The sequence below is a fragment of the Simochromis diagramma genome, unplaced genomic scaffold (genome assembly GCF_900408965.1).
Source record: "Simochromis diagramma unplaced genomic scaffold, fSimDia1.1 OVJJ01000802.1, whole genome shotgun sequence".
Lineage (NCBI taxonomy): Eukaryota > Metazoa > Chordata > Actinopteri > Cichliformes > Cichlidae > Simochromis > Simochromis diagramma.
Genome location: NW_024387492.1, coordinates 10,172,264 through 10,187,186, shown reverse-complemented (window position 1 = coordinate 10,187,186; position 14,923 = coordinate 10,172,264). Strand labels below are relative to the sequence as shown.

Sequence of the window (14,923 nt, the reverse complement as noted above, 5' to 3'; positions counted from 1 at the left end):
ACTTAATCATTTGCAAAGATGCACTGAGACAATTGAGACATGTACTAAGGCATTTACCATTTGATAAAATGAATGAGAAATGCCATTCTGTTGTGAACATTTGCCAAGAGGTTTGGAGGTTTGCCCATGTTATTTTGAGAATGTAATTTCTGTTTCAAGAAATGAGCCAAACCAATGGAGAAAAATTGTAATCCATCGGGTAGGTCCAGGAAATTCAGGTTCCAGTAGCAAAACACAGACAAAAATTTGCCTAGTAATAAAAATTAAAATAAAAAATAAAGGGGAAAAATGAATATCAATATATAAGCATAAATATAACATATATACATGCATCTATAAATACAACATGTAAGAATAACCAGTGCAGCAGCCAAAATATCTATTGCACAGTATTTTGTTGTGCATTCAGAGATACTGTTCTGCATACATTGGTTATTTGAGTTTAAATCTATCAGTTCAAAGCAGCTTGACCAGCAAGGCATTTTTACACAAAAAAACTCAATAATTTTCTTTATTTCACTGTAAACACTAAAAATGTTTGTGCATGAAAATCCCAGTAGATTAGCAGTTTCTGAAATACTCTGATACCAACAGCCATGCCACATTCAAACTCACTTTAGTTGCTTTTCTCGCTCTCTCTGGTGCTCAGTTTGAACTTTAGAAGGTCATCGTGACCTAGTCTACGAGCCTAAATACATTAGGTTCTTGCCATGTAAACAGCTTATTGGATATTCCGCTAACAAGTAGCTGAACAGGTTTAACTAATAATAATGTGTCCAGAGAGTGTATTTTCCACCCCTTGTTAGACGTAAAGCGAGTCTGTTATTCATCTTAGCCCAAAGAAAAAATATTAGGTAAAAGGGGGGGAAAAAATCATTTAATGAGGAAAAAAACCATTGCATCATTAATCCCCTGAACGGTTGTTTTCTGAAGAATTGTAAGATGAGCCTTTGATTAACAGACGCTGAATAATTGAGAGGGAGGTGACCTTATATTGATGACAATTAACGCTGTATGCATAATTAGCAATTATCAGTTACTTTACATAACCCTCTGACAAGAACTGCAAGCAAAAGATGGCTGCGGCAATAATATTTGACAATTTGCGAGTCGTTTTTAATTGAGTCAACAAGTTTCATTCACGTCTCAGGATGGATGGTAATTGTGAATGGCTTAATAAAAACACATTTAGCAGACGATACAGTGTCACATTAAAATGCAAAATGTGTGGGGGGGGTTTTCAACAAGCGGCATAAGTTTAGAATTAAATAAATGTGAGAGGACTCGGGGGAGAAGTGACTAATGGTGTCAGTCCTCATGTTTACTTTGCTTCCTTTCATCCCACCCTCAGTTTTTCGAATGAGAAACAGATTTCAGCAATCACTCAGACGATATGTTAAATGATCATAAACACTGTTGCCTGCAATTAGTTTTAGCACTAATCCTTATATCAAAAGATGTGGCACAGGTATGTTTGAAGTCATCCACTTGCAACCCTGAGCCAAAGGACAGATGTGCTGACGTACATCTGTCTTTGTAATTCATTTTGGCCGATAGTCACTTTGGCCGAACCTTCAAAAGAGGGCTAGTTTTTAAGCATTTTTCTATTTTCCTCCTTTTTTGTGTTTATTGTAGAAATGGCACGAAATGAAAGGGAGGAAAAAAGAGGTGGGAAACGACTTACAACACAGACTTTAAAGCCCTAACCATCGAGGGTGCCCCCAGGGGGCTGACTGAGGATGAATTAGCTTTGTGTGGAGGTGATGTGCAAAAGTCTCAAGCAGCACCATTTCTTTATATTTTGCACAGAAAACGTGAAATAAGTGTTGTAATTTATTGGAAAATGTCCAAACATAAATGGATATCAAGCATACAGAGCATACAGAAACAGAGTTTGTAACATTTTAATGACCTTGAAAGTCAATATTTGGTGTGACTACCTTTATTCTTCAACACAACCTGAACTCTGTTATGCAAGCTTTCTTGTCATTTCTTTAAGTAGTCTTCAGGAGTAGTTCTCCAGGATTCTTGAAGGACACTCAGAGCCCTTCTTTGGATGTTAGCTGCCATTTGTTCTGTTCTCTGTCAAGATGATCGCACACTGCTTCAATTACAGTGAGGGCCAGGGCAAGTTGTTACCAATCAGATGCTTTCCAGATGGGTATTGCGTGGTGGATTAAAACATGATGGTACTTTAATTCCACCAATTTTTGACAAGATCCCCAACACCACTGAAATGGAGCCCAAAACCATAACAGAGCCCCTGATTGTTTTCTGATTGGCATAGGCATTCATTGTTGGGTGTTTTTCCTGAATTCCTTTGAAATTTTTGAGTTTAACTTTCAGCAGCTTCATGCTGCTGAAAGTTAAACTCAAAATTTTCAAATTTGTATTCATCAGTCCATAAGACCTGTTGCCACAGATTTTCAGTAGAGCTGTTGAGTAATTTGCCATTTTTGTTACCCACCAGTCTAGTTTCTTTAGTTATTTAAGGATGCACTGCTCACCATGCCAAGACATGCCATGTTTTCAGGTAACAGCTCTTTGGGAATCATTTGTTGGTGCCAAAATGTAATTTTATGCTTATCAACCTTTATTAGGGCCCGAGCACTGAGAGTGCGAAGGCCCTATTGTATCTGCTCCGTTTCTTATTATTATTATTCACCCCAAACAAGGGCCTTTTTGAGGGCCTAAACATGCTCAAAAACTCATGAAATTTTGCACACATGCCAGGTCTGGTGAAAAATTTTGTATTTTAATGGTTTTACATATGAGCACTGGGAAATGGCTCTAGAGCGCCACCTATGCCTTGTTAAATGCAGCCCTACGACCACATGGTTTGAGCTACATGTATGAAATTTGGCACACATGTGTATCATGCCAAGACGAACAAAAAAGTCTGTGGGCCCATTGACGCAAACCCAACAGGAAGTCCGCCATTTTGGATTGAAGGTGACATTTTGGCTCTGATTTTACCGTTTCCATGCCTTGTACTTTAACGAACTCCTCCTTGGGATTTGGTCCTATAAACTTCAAATTTGGACAGTGTCAACTACACCCTTGTGCCATGTTAAATTGCGGAGCTTTTGAGTTTTCACAATACTATGAGGCCGTGGCGCCATGGCGAATTTCGATGACTCGCCATGAAAATCTTATTGCCTCTCATTTTGTCATACATTTTCTGACCTTGACCAAAGTGAACACATATGATAAGGCTCCACCCCTGAACATATTTCAACTGCCATATTTGACATCAAGGACAGCGCCACCTAGTGGGAACAGGAAATGTCATGTTTTACACTTTGGGGTACAGTATAGTGATGGGTGACATCTGCAGCCTCAAATTTCTCCAGAAAAGCCTTAAGGAGTTGGTCTTGGGTTACAGTGAAAACTGTGACTTTTCGCGAAAGGGTGTGACCCCAGCAGCATGGCGAACTTTGATGTCACGCCATGAAGAAACAAATTAGTATAACTCAATGAAATCCAGTCTGATCAGTACCAGACTTTACAGGCATGATGTCAGACCCGCCCTGAACAGATTGATGTGCCCATTGTCGGAAAAACGGACAGCGCCACCTAGTGGCAACAGGAAATGTCATGGCTTTAATTTTGTTGTACTGATTTTCACAGGTTGATCGTGGCCACCTCAAAAGCGGTGAATATAACCATCAGTCCCTCGTGATGCTTCAGTGCAAAAATTGTGACTTTAAACTGAACGGCGCACCCTGGTGGCAATGCGGTTCACCATGAAAGATGAAGTGGCTTTTGAGGGGCTTGGAAAGTTTATAGAGGCTTGAAATTTGGCACACACCTCCAAATGGATGAAGGCTTTGTTGTCATGTGATCATTTTCATTGAATAGCGCGAAATTGCTCCACAGCGCCCCCTACAAAATTTCAAAACATCAGCCCCAGCTCTGTGTTTTATTTATCAGTCTGAAACCTGGTAAACTTATACAAGATATCAAGATGTACAAAAAAGTCTCTTGGAGCAATATCCCAAATCCAACAGGAAGTCAGCCATTTTAAAATGAATGTGTAATTTGAACGACATTTTCCCCTTTTTTCAGGCACCGTTCTTTGACGAACTCCTCCAAGGGATTTCATCATATTGAATCATTCTCCAGTGTGTGGAATCTAAAGACCTTTGTGATGTTAAATTGCGAAGCTTTTCACGTTCAGGGAAACGGGGTGGTCATGGCGGCACGTGGAGTTTCAATCATTCGCCAAAAAGCAGTAATCTGCTGTCACTCCAAAACACAATGCCCAATCTCTCCCAAAGGTCGCAGGCATGATTAGACTCGAGCTCGGAAATGTTTGTTATGCCATTTGTACATAATGGTTAGAGCGCCACCTAGTGGGACGACTATAATCCTGGTTGAATAAGATGAAATGTTAGCTGGTGGTTAAATGCATGAAATCCATCAATGTCACATCAGATCGGAGGTGCTGGTTTTAGGTGTTGGGCGTGGCTCGACGCGCCGGGGGTGCGAGGGCCCTCATAACGCTGCTTGCAGCTTTAATTATGTTTGTTTTTTGTTCGACTAAAGAATAAGATGGGACTAAATCATGTGTTGTTATACGTTGCAATGGGTACCTAAAGATGCAACTGGTTTATTGTTATCCGTTATGTGTAGACACAACATTAGTTCATCCTTTGAGTTAGGTGCCTTTTTTGTTTGAATGATTCATAAGTTAAGTGGCTTCATCAAAAAATACAAATAATAATTAAATGAAAAGGACTAGACTGGAAATGAGTGAAAAAGCAGCCAATGTCCAAAGAAAAACTTTGAAAAACCTTCAGAAAGCCTGGAGAACTATTGCATAAGACTGCTTTAAAAATGAGAAATCTACGGCTCCTTGGAAGCAAAATATGAAGAAAGGAGGAGTGGCTCAAAACCACAATATTATATTTTTCACAGAGCATACTGATTTATTTTACAATTTAATCTTATATTAATACAGAGCCTTTTACATCTCTGCAAACTGAGTAATGTACATCTAATATTTACTCATTGTTTGCTCTGTTTTTGTCTTCACCACCTAACTGAATATGTGCCATAGAATATGCAACTTTTCCATCTTCTTTGCTTTAGAGACAACAGAAACAAGTGAGGTGTATCCTCATAAGATAAAACTTTGTACAAAATTGGGCAGAGTCATTGTTGATATAAAAACTATTTATTACAGCCTGCATGTCTGTGATAATGATATACAAACAAAACCTTTCTGCAACATGTGTGTTAGCCTCATACTCCCAGTTAATCGTGTCATTAATCATAATGACGTGTCTTGGATACCTCTGAAGTTGACATTCATTTGAAACGGGGGTCAAGAAAGTATAAAATGCAAGTAAACAAAGCTAAAAATTGCATGGCTAAGAAATGTAAATGTCAACATGGAAACAGATGTGGTATGAAGATTATGTACAAACATTGAGATGTCAGTTTAAATTATCTGAATTACAGCTTTGGTTTCCGTTAGTCAATCTAACATGCAGTAAAATAGCATCTTCCTCTTTTTGATGTTTAATGGATGCAATAAGCGATGCTGCATGTGGTCTTTGCTCTTGAAAGAAAGTCTTGAAGTGAGGATATGAATCAGATACAGTCTTCTAAGCTAACTGCGTGGTAGACTTGAGGCTAATGGCTTCCATGCTATCCATTCCAGTGCTGCCCTCTGCCTTTTGAACAAATAATCCTGGAGAACTGTTATCTTTCAGGTTCAGTTTGTAGACGCATGCTTCACCTTCTACTTCAATTACTGTTTTCATTTCCATGAGGAAGGAGAAAACAGGGAGTAGGATATCATTCCAGGTTTTGTAATAAGAATTGCAATGTTTCTGTATACGTTCAAAACTTGATCTTGCAGCTATTATAAGCTTAGAGAGGACAGCTGAGTGTTGTTGTGTTTAATTTTATCAGATATCAGAGATGAGAAACAAGCTTGCATAGATTTTCATGTCTGAGCAAGTGTATCTACCACACAGACTGCATATAAAGAATGGGAATAGTTTCCAGGTCTAAGAGGTAAAGTAAATGCAGAAGGGCCACAAACCTGCAAATCTTTCAAATGACCAACAGGAGGCATCTTGTTGGAAAAAGATGTCCGACTGTCAGGGTCCTGGGACTGGGCGACCCAGGATCCCTGGGCAGTCATGGACCTGTGTATTATTATGTATTTTTGGTGTCGTTTCCCCTTCTCTGTGCATGTACATATGTGTGTTTCTCTGTGCTGTGTTAGTCTGTGTCCCACTCATATGTTTAGGCGAGGTATGGGTGTGTATGTCTGCGGGTGTGCCTGGAGGATGGAGCTCGGCCACCTGCAGGCCTGAGGGGTGTGGCCCTGCGGAGGGACTGGCCACACACCTGCCGCTGATCAGGGCTCGTCGGGGGAGCTACTTAGGAGAGTCTTGGAGCTCCCACCGACGCGGGATCATTGCATGAGACTCCACGTTAGTCTTCTGTTCAGTTAAGTTAGTGTGCGTGTATGCCCGCAGTTGTATGTGTCCTGACGGCTGCGTCTATTGTTTCCCCACAGGAGGAGCGTGGAAGACACGAGAGCAGCGAGCACCGGGGGGTGCTGACACGGGAGCGGAGAGCACAAAGACACGGACTATTCACGGAGAGACACAACACGGGAGTCTGGGAAAACACGGGGATTTATTGTTACTTTGTTGCACACTGTAAATAAACACACTGTTTATACATAGAGCACCGCGCCTGGGTCCTCCTTCCCCACACATCCCCACGGTCTGCCAGCCAGACCGTGACACCGACATATATAAATCTATGAGAAAATAACTCTACAAGTCACTTTGTTTGGGATTTAGGACCCAGTGTTTTGATTTTCTTTAACTTTTAGTGTTTCCTGGTTTCTTTATTTCAGTTTGTTTTATTGGGTGAGTCCCTTATGTTAGGGCGAATGTAATTCCTCAGTGGTTAGCCTTTGGTTCTTGTTGTTCTTAGTTTTCTTTACGTCAGTGTTTCTAGTTTAGACCACCTTAGTTTTACCTATCTGGTTTCTGCTCTCAGTTAAGTTTGTTTTTATTCTATCCCTTGTTTCAATTATCATGCTTGTCCAGTGTTGCCATGCGTTGTCTAGTTTTTGTCTGTCCGTGATGCCATGTTTAGTAAATTCCTTTTTTATTTTGCTTCCTTTGTCGTGTCTCCCTTGATTGTTGTCAGCTGTGTCCTTACCTGTTGCCCATCCTCTTGTCATCATTTGAGTATTTATTGTCTGTGTCACCCTTTGGTCATTGTCACGTCCTATCGTCATACCTGTGTGCTCACTAGTGTTTTACAGTGGCTTGTCTTTGAACATGTTAAACAGCCAGCAATATTCATTCATTCATTCCACTTCACAATCCTAAGTTCTGCATTTGGGTCTGCAACCTGCCTGTTATACAGCACTACGTGGTACACTTGATATCTGACTGCAGTAAACACTTTTAATGAGATGAGTTTACGGGCTCAGTATAACCAAATACATCACAAAGTTTATTTTGTAAAGCATGGTACTCATTATAGTTTAAAAAGGACTATAAAGAAGTGTACGCTTTAGGGACACCATATTTTGTGATTGACAATCTGCTATTTTATGAGCATGTACAGTCCCTCGGTTCATTAGTCAGACCCACTCACTCATTTCAAAATTTCACTAATCACTAGGTAATGTCATGCGGTTGTGTCCATCTTTTGTATACAGTCTACAATCTTCCCATGTCCTTTGAAAGACATGGCCCCAGCATATTTTAAAATAAAAAAGCGAATGAGAAGCGCTCTATGGTTGGCACTTGATCGATTATTCTTCAAACTATGGTTCAGAACATTTTGTTTCAGTAGCACCATTGCCTCTAGGTGCCACTTATTTTGCTGCCTGTAAGCCTGTCAGTAAGTTGCCAAACACAGTCACTTCCTCATACACTGACTAATAACACTTGGTGGAAAGTGTGTGAATCTGCAGTGCTGAGCAGAGGTTTGCTGATTTCTCCACTCCTGCAACAAGTCTGTTTCCAAAATTCCTGTGTAGATTCACCATAAATGAAAAATCTGATTTTTAAATGACTTTGTTATGTATATGTATTTTATTTTGGCTATTTTACACTGGCCTCAATGATTGCTTAAATACTTATGTTTCAGTGGACATTCCGTGATTTATTTTTGGCTACATTAATGCATGGATGAAAAGTTCTGGCACATAACACAGAGATATATAGTGTCAGAAACCCAAAATCATGACATAAAGCAGGTGTGTAAAAATAAGATCAAAGTTTACTTGAACCAATATCAAAACATTACCTTCAAAGAAGGCAAAGATTCAGGCAGGGTTCAAAAGCAGGCAGAGAAAAAACAGACTAATACAGGAAGACAGCCGAGGGGGGTGGAAATCAGCCGTGAACGTGTGCCGTAATGACTAAGGGGACCAGTTGGTGAAGTGGATGCAGGTGAGCAAAGAAGCTGGAAGGAAAGCAGGGCAGGTGGGAATGGTGGGTTTGGAACAACAGGAGGGAAGTGAATGGGAACATAAAAAAACAAACTGCATGAAGACCAATATACACCCAAAAATCTTCTAATATATTTAAAATATGCATGTTACAACTATAATTTTTTCTGCTAATTGTACCTTCTTCAAGAAGAGATAAAGAAGACCATAAAGCAAGACAAGACACAAATGATGGGAGAGAAGGCAAAATTAAATATAGTAGTTGTATATAAACACCTGGTAAGTAAAGAGAGGTTAGTGGAGAAGTCCAGTGCATCATGGGAAGTCCCCCAGCAACCTGAGCCTATTGCAGAGGATCACCTGATCTAGCTCACACTATAAGCTTTATCTGGAAGTAAAGTTTAAAGTCAAATCCTCAATGGAGACAGGTCGTCTGTCTGGAAGCTGGTTCCACAGGGGTCTGACAGCTGAAATCTCTCCCTCCCATTATACTTACTACTGGGAACCACAGGTAAGCCAGCAGTCTGAGAGTGAGGTGCACTGTTTGGATAATATGGTACTGTGAGGTCTCTGACATATGATGAGGCCTGATTATTCAAGACCTTGTATGTGAGGAGAAGAATTGGAAAGTAAATTCTGGGTCTAGCAGGTAGCCAGTGAAGAGAAGATAATATGTTAGAAACATGATCTCTCTTTCTTGTCCCAGGCAGTACTTTCACTGCCGTGTTTTAGTTCAACTTAAGGCTTTATGGGGAATTTTTAGAACCGTCACATAATAAAGAATCAAAATAGTCCAATCTACAAGTAATAAATGCACGAACTAGTTTTTATCACCACTCTGAGACAGGATGTTTATAATTTTATCAACTTTGGGAATCAATCAGTCATTCAAATACCTCATTTATATTTAGGTGATCTCCCACGCAAGGTCATCTTCTCAGATATGTAGACAGCATCTGGTTTCACCACAGCCCTCAAACTTGCAGAGAGAGCAAGAACATCAACTTCTGTTTCAAATAGACCTGAATTTTGTGTTAAAGTTCATTTCTTCGTATGAAAACAGACACTTTTCAAGCCTGAGGAAAGAAACCAGTTTGTTCACAATTTTTTTTTGTCAACACTCGTCAAATTGCACAGTCACAGTCACCACACTGAACACAGTGGAGAAATGGAGTTTTTTTTCCCCGAAGTATAAAAAGTTCTAAATTGAAACTTACATTCAACAAACTATTTTTTTATGTTTATGGATTAGTGCCACCATGCTTTAAAAAAGCATCACTGTTTCATACCTACCTCCAACAATCCAACTGTTATATTTCATACACATTCTCCAGAATTTAAGGATGACTAGTTGAGGGTAAACACTTATTGCACAACTTTTTCACTATAATGAGCACCAAGCCCATATGATGACTCAGATTTAAAGTCATTAAAAACTATAAACTGTTAATGATTCAGAAGCCAGTTTTCCTGAATGTTGACAGTATGAAACATCCTACCTTGTGCAACAAGGCTAAAGATCCACATTTTCACCTGAAGGACTGGGAAACACACTCTGCAGAAGTGTCACCTTTCATTGTTCTCACTTGCGATGGTATCAGGTGTACTTTGAACAGGCTTGTGTGTGGCTAAAACTACCCTTGCGCAGGATGGGTGGGGTAATGTGGTGTGTGTTTAAACAGACAAGGTAAGGTCCCCCGTCACAATACGTGCTCAGGCAAAGATCGGGCTTGAATGGAATCCTTTACCTGTAGCTCTGGGGAAACTGTACACTGAAAATCTACAACGAGACTTCAGTGCCCGTCGAAACCACAATGGAGACAACTAATGATACCACAAAAATCCTGGGGAAAGGTCCTGAATACCTTCGTAAACAAATGGATTTAGAGAGTGAGACAAAAGGACGCATGAGTGCCGTGGAGAGGCTCGCCGCAAGTAAACCAAAATACGTCAAAAGCCAACAGGTGGTTAACTCAACTCAGGAGCCAGTGATTAGCCTTGGATCGGCCTCTGTGAGTAGCACTGGGTCCTCTAACCGAAGCTCACACCGGGATGGGAATCTTCCTACAGGGAATACACTCACTGTGCAAATCTCTTCACCAGTGCAGGCACATCGCTCCAGCGCCAAAAAACGACCAGACTCTCTTCTAATTTACAGACAGAAATGTGAGTTATTGAGAGGGCCAGCAAATGAACGGAAACACCATATAACCCGTAAGTTGTTGCTCAACCCTGTGAATAAAAATGCCCCATTATCCGAGGGGACAGATAAGGAATGTGAGTCTCAGGGCAACGGGGGAAAAATCACCACGCCTAAGGAAACAGCAAAGGAATGGAATCCACATGTAGTTATCTCTAAACCGGAGAGCAATGGAGTGACAGAAGAGTGCAGAATCAAGAACAGTGACTCTGGTACAAAACCTAAGGCTGGAGTTGTAAATGCATCTAGTGGTCTCCTGACAGTTCCTGAGGTTGAAAGGAGGTCTGGCAAAGGAGTCAGTCGTTCTCACTCTGATATCAGCTCCAGGTATTCCAAAAACTTTGCAGACTTTGATGTTTTTTTCAAGTACTGCGGGCTGGACGGTGAGGTCATTGACTCTTTGGGGAAGGACAACTTCTCGGCTCGCTCAGATGAAATTGCAATAATGGTTCGGAGTGTCAGTGTTTCCACGTCAGATGATGGCTTTTCCAGGAACAGTAGTGACAGCGATGCAGCTCATGGAGGAAAAGCTGCACGAGAAGATACGTCAAGAGACCTCAGTTATTGAGCGCAACGCACGGATTATCAAGTGGCTGTACAGCTGTAAAAATGCTAGTGACACTGGAAAAAAGTTACGAGATCTTCACTGATTGCGCTTTTTCTTTTTACCAAGTGATGTTACATAAAAGTTATATTTTGAGGACAAAGATGGAAGTAGTTTCTTGTTTTTGGCCTTAGAAAACACTGAATGATACCCTACTTGTCCAACTGTACCTAAATCTTAGGTTATGTATTGTGTATGCTGCATGTGTGTGTGTGTGTGTGTCCTTTACTGATGACTTTTCTGAGAGCAAATGATGACTGAGTGATTTCTTATTTTTTTCTTCTTCTTTTTTTTACTTGCACAGGACCATCTATGATCTCAGTTACACTGGAAACAGATAAAATACAATGTCATAAAAGCTATACAAAAACAAAAAGTATTTACATTATTCAGCTTCAACACTTTTAGGATTACTGGCTTATTTAATATAATACTTTTGCGTTCTATTCAGACTCTATAAAAAAACATTTCTGTATTAAATATGGTCAAACGTGCATACAAGAAGGCAAGCAGTAATTCAAAAGAATTCAGTGAAGTGCTGTGATATGAAGCAAAAACATACTAGTATGAACTAGTTTGGGATTATTTTCTTTTTCCATAAAAATAAAATACTTTTAAGTTCAGTGATTTTGGTTGTGAGCCTTTTTAAAGTAAATGGGCCGCAGTCATATAGACTTACATTGTTTATAAAAGCTATACTGTATTTTTATGCGACTATAATTTAAAGCTTTTGAAAATGTACAAAATTTGTCAACATGACATACTTCCTGCTAATGATAAATCAACGTCTAACAATGCTGCAGCAATTCTAGCTGTAGCTTTTTGATGAGTTGTCATCAATGTTACATAATTCATCTACAAAACATTAGTGTGTTTATTTATTATTCATTAACATGCAATTATTTTATACGATCACTTATAAAATGTACTATTTGTAAAGAGTGGTACTATTATTTTAAGATAAAAGGCTCACAGCTCATGGCCTTTTGATTCTTCCCAGGAACATTAAAAGGAGTCTCACACTGATGCTCATAAATTCTGCTCCTCTGCGAATACCTTTAGGCCACCTCAAACATGAAAGCATCCCTAAATCAGAATTTGTACAACCTGCCTTTTAAGTTTATAATCCAATAATGTGCACTCCCATTTCTCTCGGGGTGAAAGGTATACATTCCATCACACCAACACACATGAAGACACACACACCCACACACAACCTGGAGACTTACTCTGAGTTTACCCATAACTACTGCCTGCCAAACTCTGACCATAACTTATCCTAATGTTAAAAGATAGCTTTAATATATAAATTTGAATGATTTAGATCATGAGGATTTGTTCCCTTGTCCACATACAAAAAAAAATGTGCATGTATGTGTGTAAATAAATTTAGGTCACCACAACAAGTGTAATACCTGCCACCCCACAGACACTCAAATACAAACCACAGCAACTGATACAAAAAAATTTACGTATGGAAGATCTGCTTATATTTAACAGATGTATGAAAAAACATTTGAGGGAGTGGTTATTTTCCTCGCAAACTTTCCCTTAGATCTGTTAGGGGAATGCGCTTAATAATCTGATCGGCTTATGTCCAGTGACCCGTTGTTGTTGTATCTCTCTCCCAAGCTCCGTCTGCTTTGTCTCTTCATTGCTTTCTCTCTCTTTTTGTCTTTTAGCCAAGTTTTTTTTTTATTCTTTGAAGATCAGTGGCTGAACATGAGCTGGGGGAAAGCAATGGAAAGACTGTGCTTGACGCAGTATGTTAAACGTATTACCACCTATTCAGTTTCACTCATTGTCTTCTTACAGAGAAAGAAACAAACAATATACGTTATAAGTTTATGTGAGTGGGCACAAAGTAGTTAGCTGGTGCAGACACACCTTTCACTTCTCCAAATGCCTGACTGACTGTTTAGTACAAGCCTCCACTTGTTGGTTGCCAAAAGTAGAGGTTACCTGTTGATAATGATAGTCATCAATATGTGATCATTGATTGTGAATGTGAACTCACTATTGCTACAAGTTTGCATTTAATTTTGTTTTTTTATATGTAAAACTTAAAATTTTTGTACTCCTAGATAATTTGTATATCTTTACCACCTTTTGCCCAGTTTTACTGCTACTGAAAACGTAAAACACAAATAAAACTGTTTTTACAAGTAAAATGTTGCATGAATATACTCACAGTGGGTGGAATGGAAATGTTTGCTAAAGTTTGAAAAGTTTTAACCCAGGGCGAATATATTGTCTTTGAATTACTCCCCTGCGACCATGATAAGCGGAAGGGAATGGATGGACGGATGGATTGATGTTAAACTAGTTACTCTTTTATTAGTTGTTCTGTTGGTTATGAGAATTATCAATTACCTATACACTGCCACTTCATCAGTTACACATTGCTAACACTGGGTTACCTTCAGGGCTGCCTTAATTCTTCTTGGTGATGTGATATCATTATTATTATCATATCATTACATTACATTGCTGCTGATTTTTCAGCTGAAGATAAATTATGAGAATCTCCTCCTCCACCACATGCCAAAGGTACTCTAGGTGTCTATTAACTGTTTCTTATATTCTGTTTTTCCACTGTACTTGAGCCCTCCAACTGCTTTATATACAAACACACATTCATCAGTGGCATGCCGTGACTTTTACAGAAAGGCAAGCAGAGACAATCGTCACCCCTCACACCCACTACACACACAAACAAACACACCTTCTTCAAAAACACCAATTTAACAAGATAAACTGGATCAGATTAAAACATGCCATTTGTGCTGTCCATCTGCACATCTTCACGTTTCTACACTCCTTCCTGGCTGAAGAGATGTAAAATATTTCTAATAACTTAGTTAAATAAATATCTACCATATTCCCCCCACTTTTTTGTATTGTTAACTGACAATGACAAGTGGTGGAGGAACTTTTCAAACCAAAAAGCAATAAAAAACCTTACTTTACATAAAACTGTATTATTGAAAAATTGTGTATAAAGTATCAAAACTAAAACTATTCTGCAGAAAAATGTCACTAATCAGTGTTAAATATTATTTTATCACTGCTCCATATGTTTAAGGTTGATCACATTTTAAACACTGTATTTCTGTTTAATTTTCAGCATCAAATTCTATAAATCACACATTTGTCGTGGCTGTCCTGTGAGGACCGCATATCTATGAAAAAAAAAATCATTTGTTCGTTGCCCATCTTTTCTACATCACAAATGTTCTCCAAGGTGGCCGGTAAGACAACTAGTTGTGTTTCCATACGAAGCATATTACTGATCACAGAGCAATGAAAGCTCCCCTCAGCTTACCATGAAAGACCAGTGGTTTATCCAAAAAGGACATGCACAAATCACCTGAAACAAACTGCTGGCCTCCTAGCTCCAGTTATTGTTAATAGGAGACAGACACGCCTTCAGAGATGGAAACAGCTACATTTTTCTGTGAGATGAAATAAGCACAGCTTTCAGCGACAATAGCCAACTGCAGTCACAAAATAGCAGTAATGTAAAGGACAGATTAACTGACAGGAGGAGCTTTATGATGAGGGATCACTTTACTTTGCTACGTTATAATTTACGTTTATTTTTAGATTTGACAAGGCGCGCTACTTGCTTTGCTTGTCCTAATGGAACATCACTGACACTACCAGTCTAAAGTTT

At 39.3% G+C, this 14,923-nt stretch overlaps 1 protein-coding gene across 1 annotated transcript; it reads left to right on the top strand.

Annotated features, from left to right (window-relative positions):
• Positions 1-9,858: 9,858 nt before the first annotated feature.
• fam110c (family with sequence similarity 110 member C) lies at positions 9,859-13,418 on the top strand. The gene is given in 2 exon segments (XM_040017343.1): positions 9,859-11,156; positions 11,158-13,418. Coding segments are annotated over 2 exon segments (1,035 nt in total). The 5' UTR covers positions 9,859-10,257; the 3' UTR covers positions 11,294-13,418.
• The last annotated feature ends 1,505 nt before the right edge of the window (positions 13,419-14,923 follow it).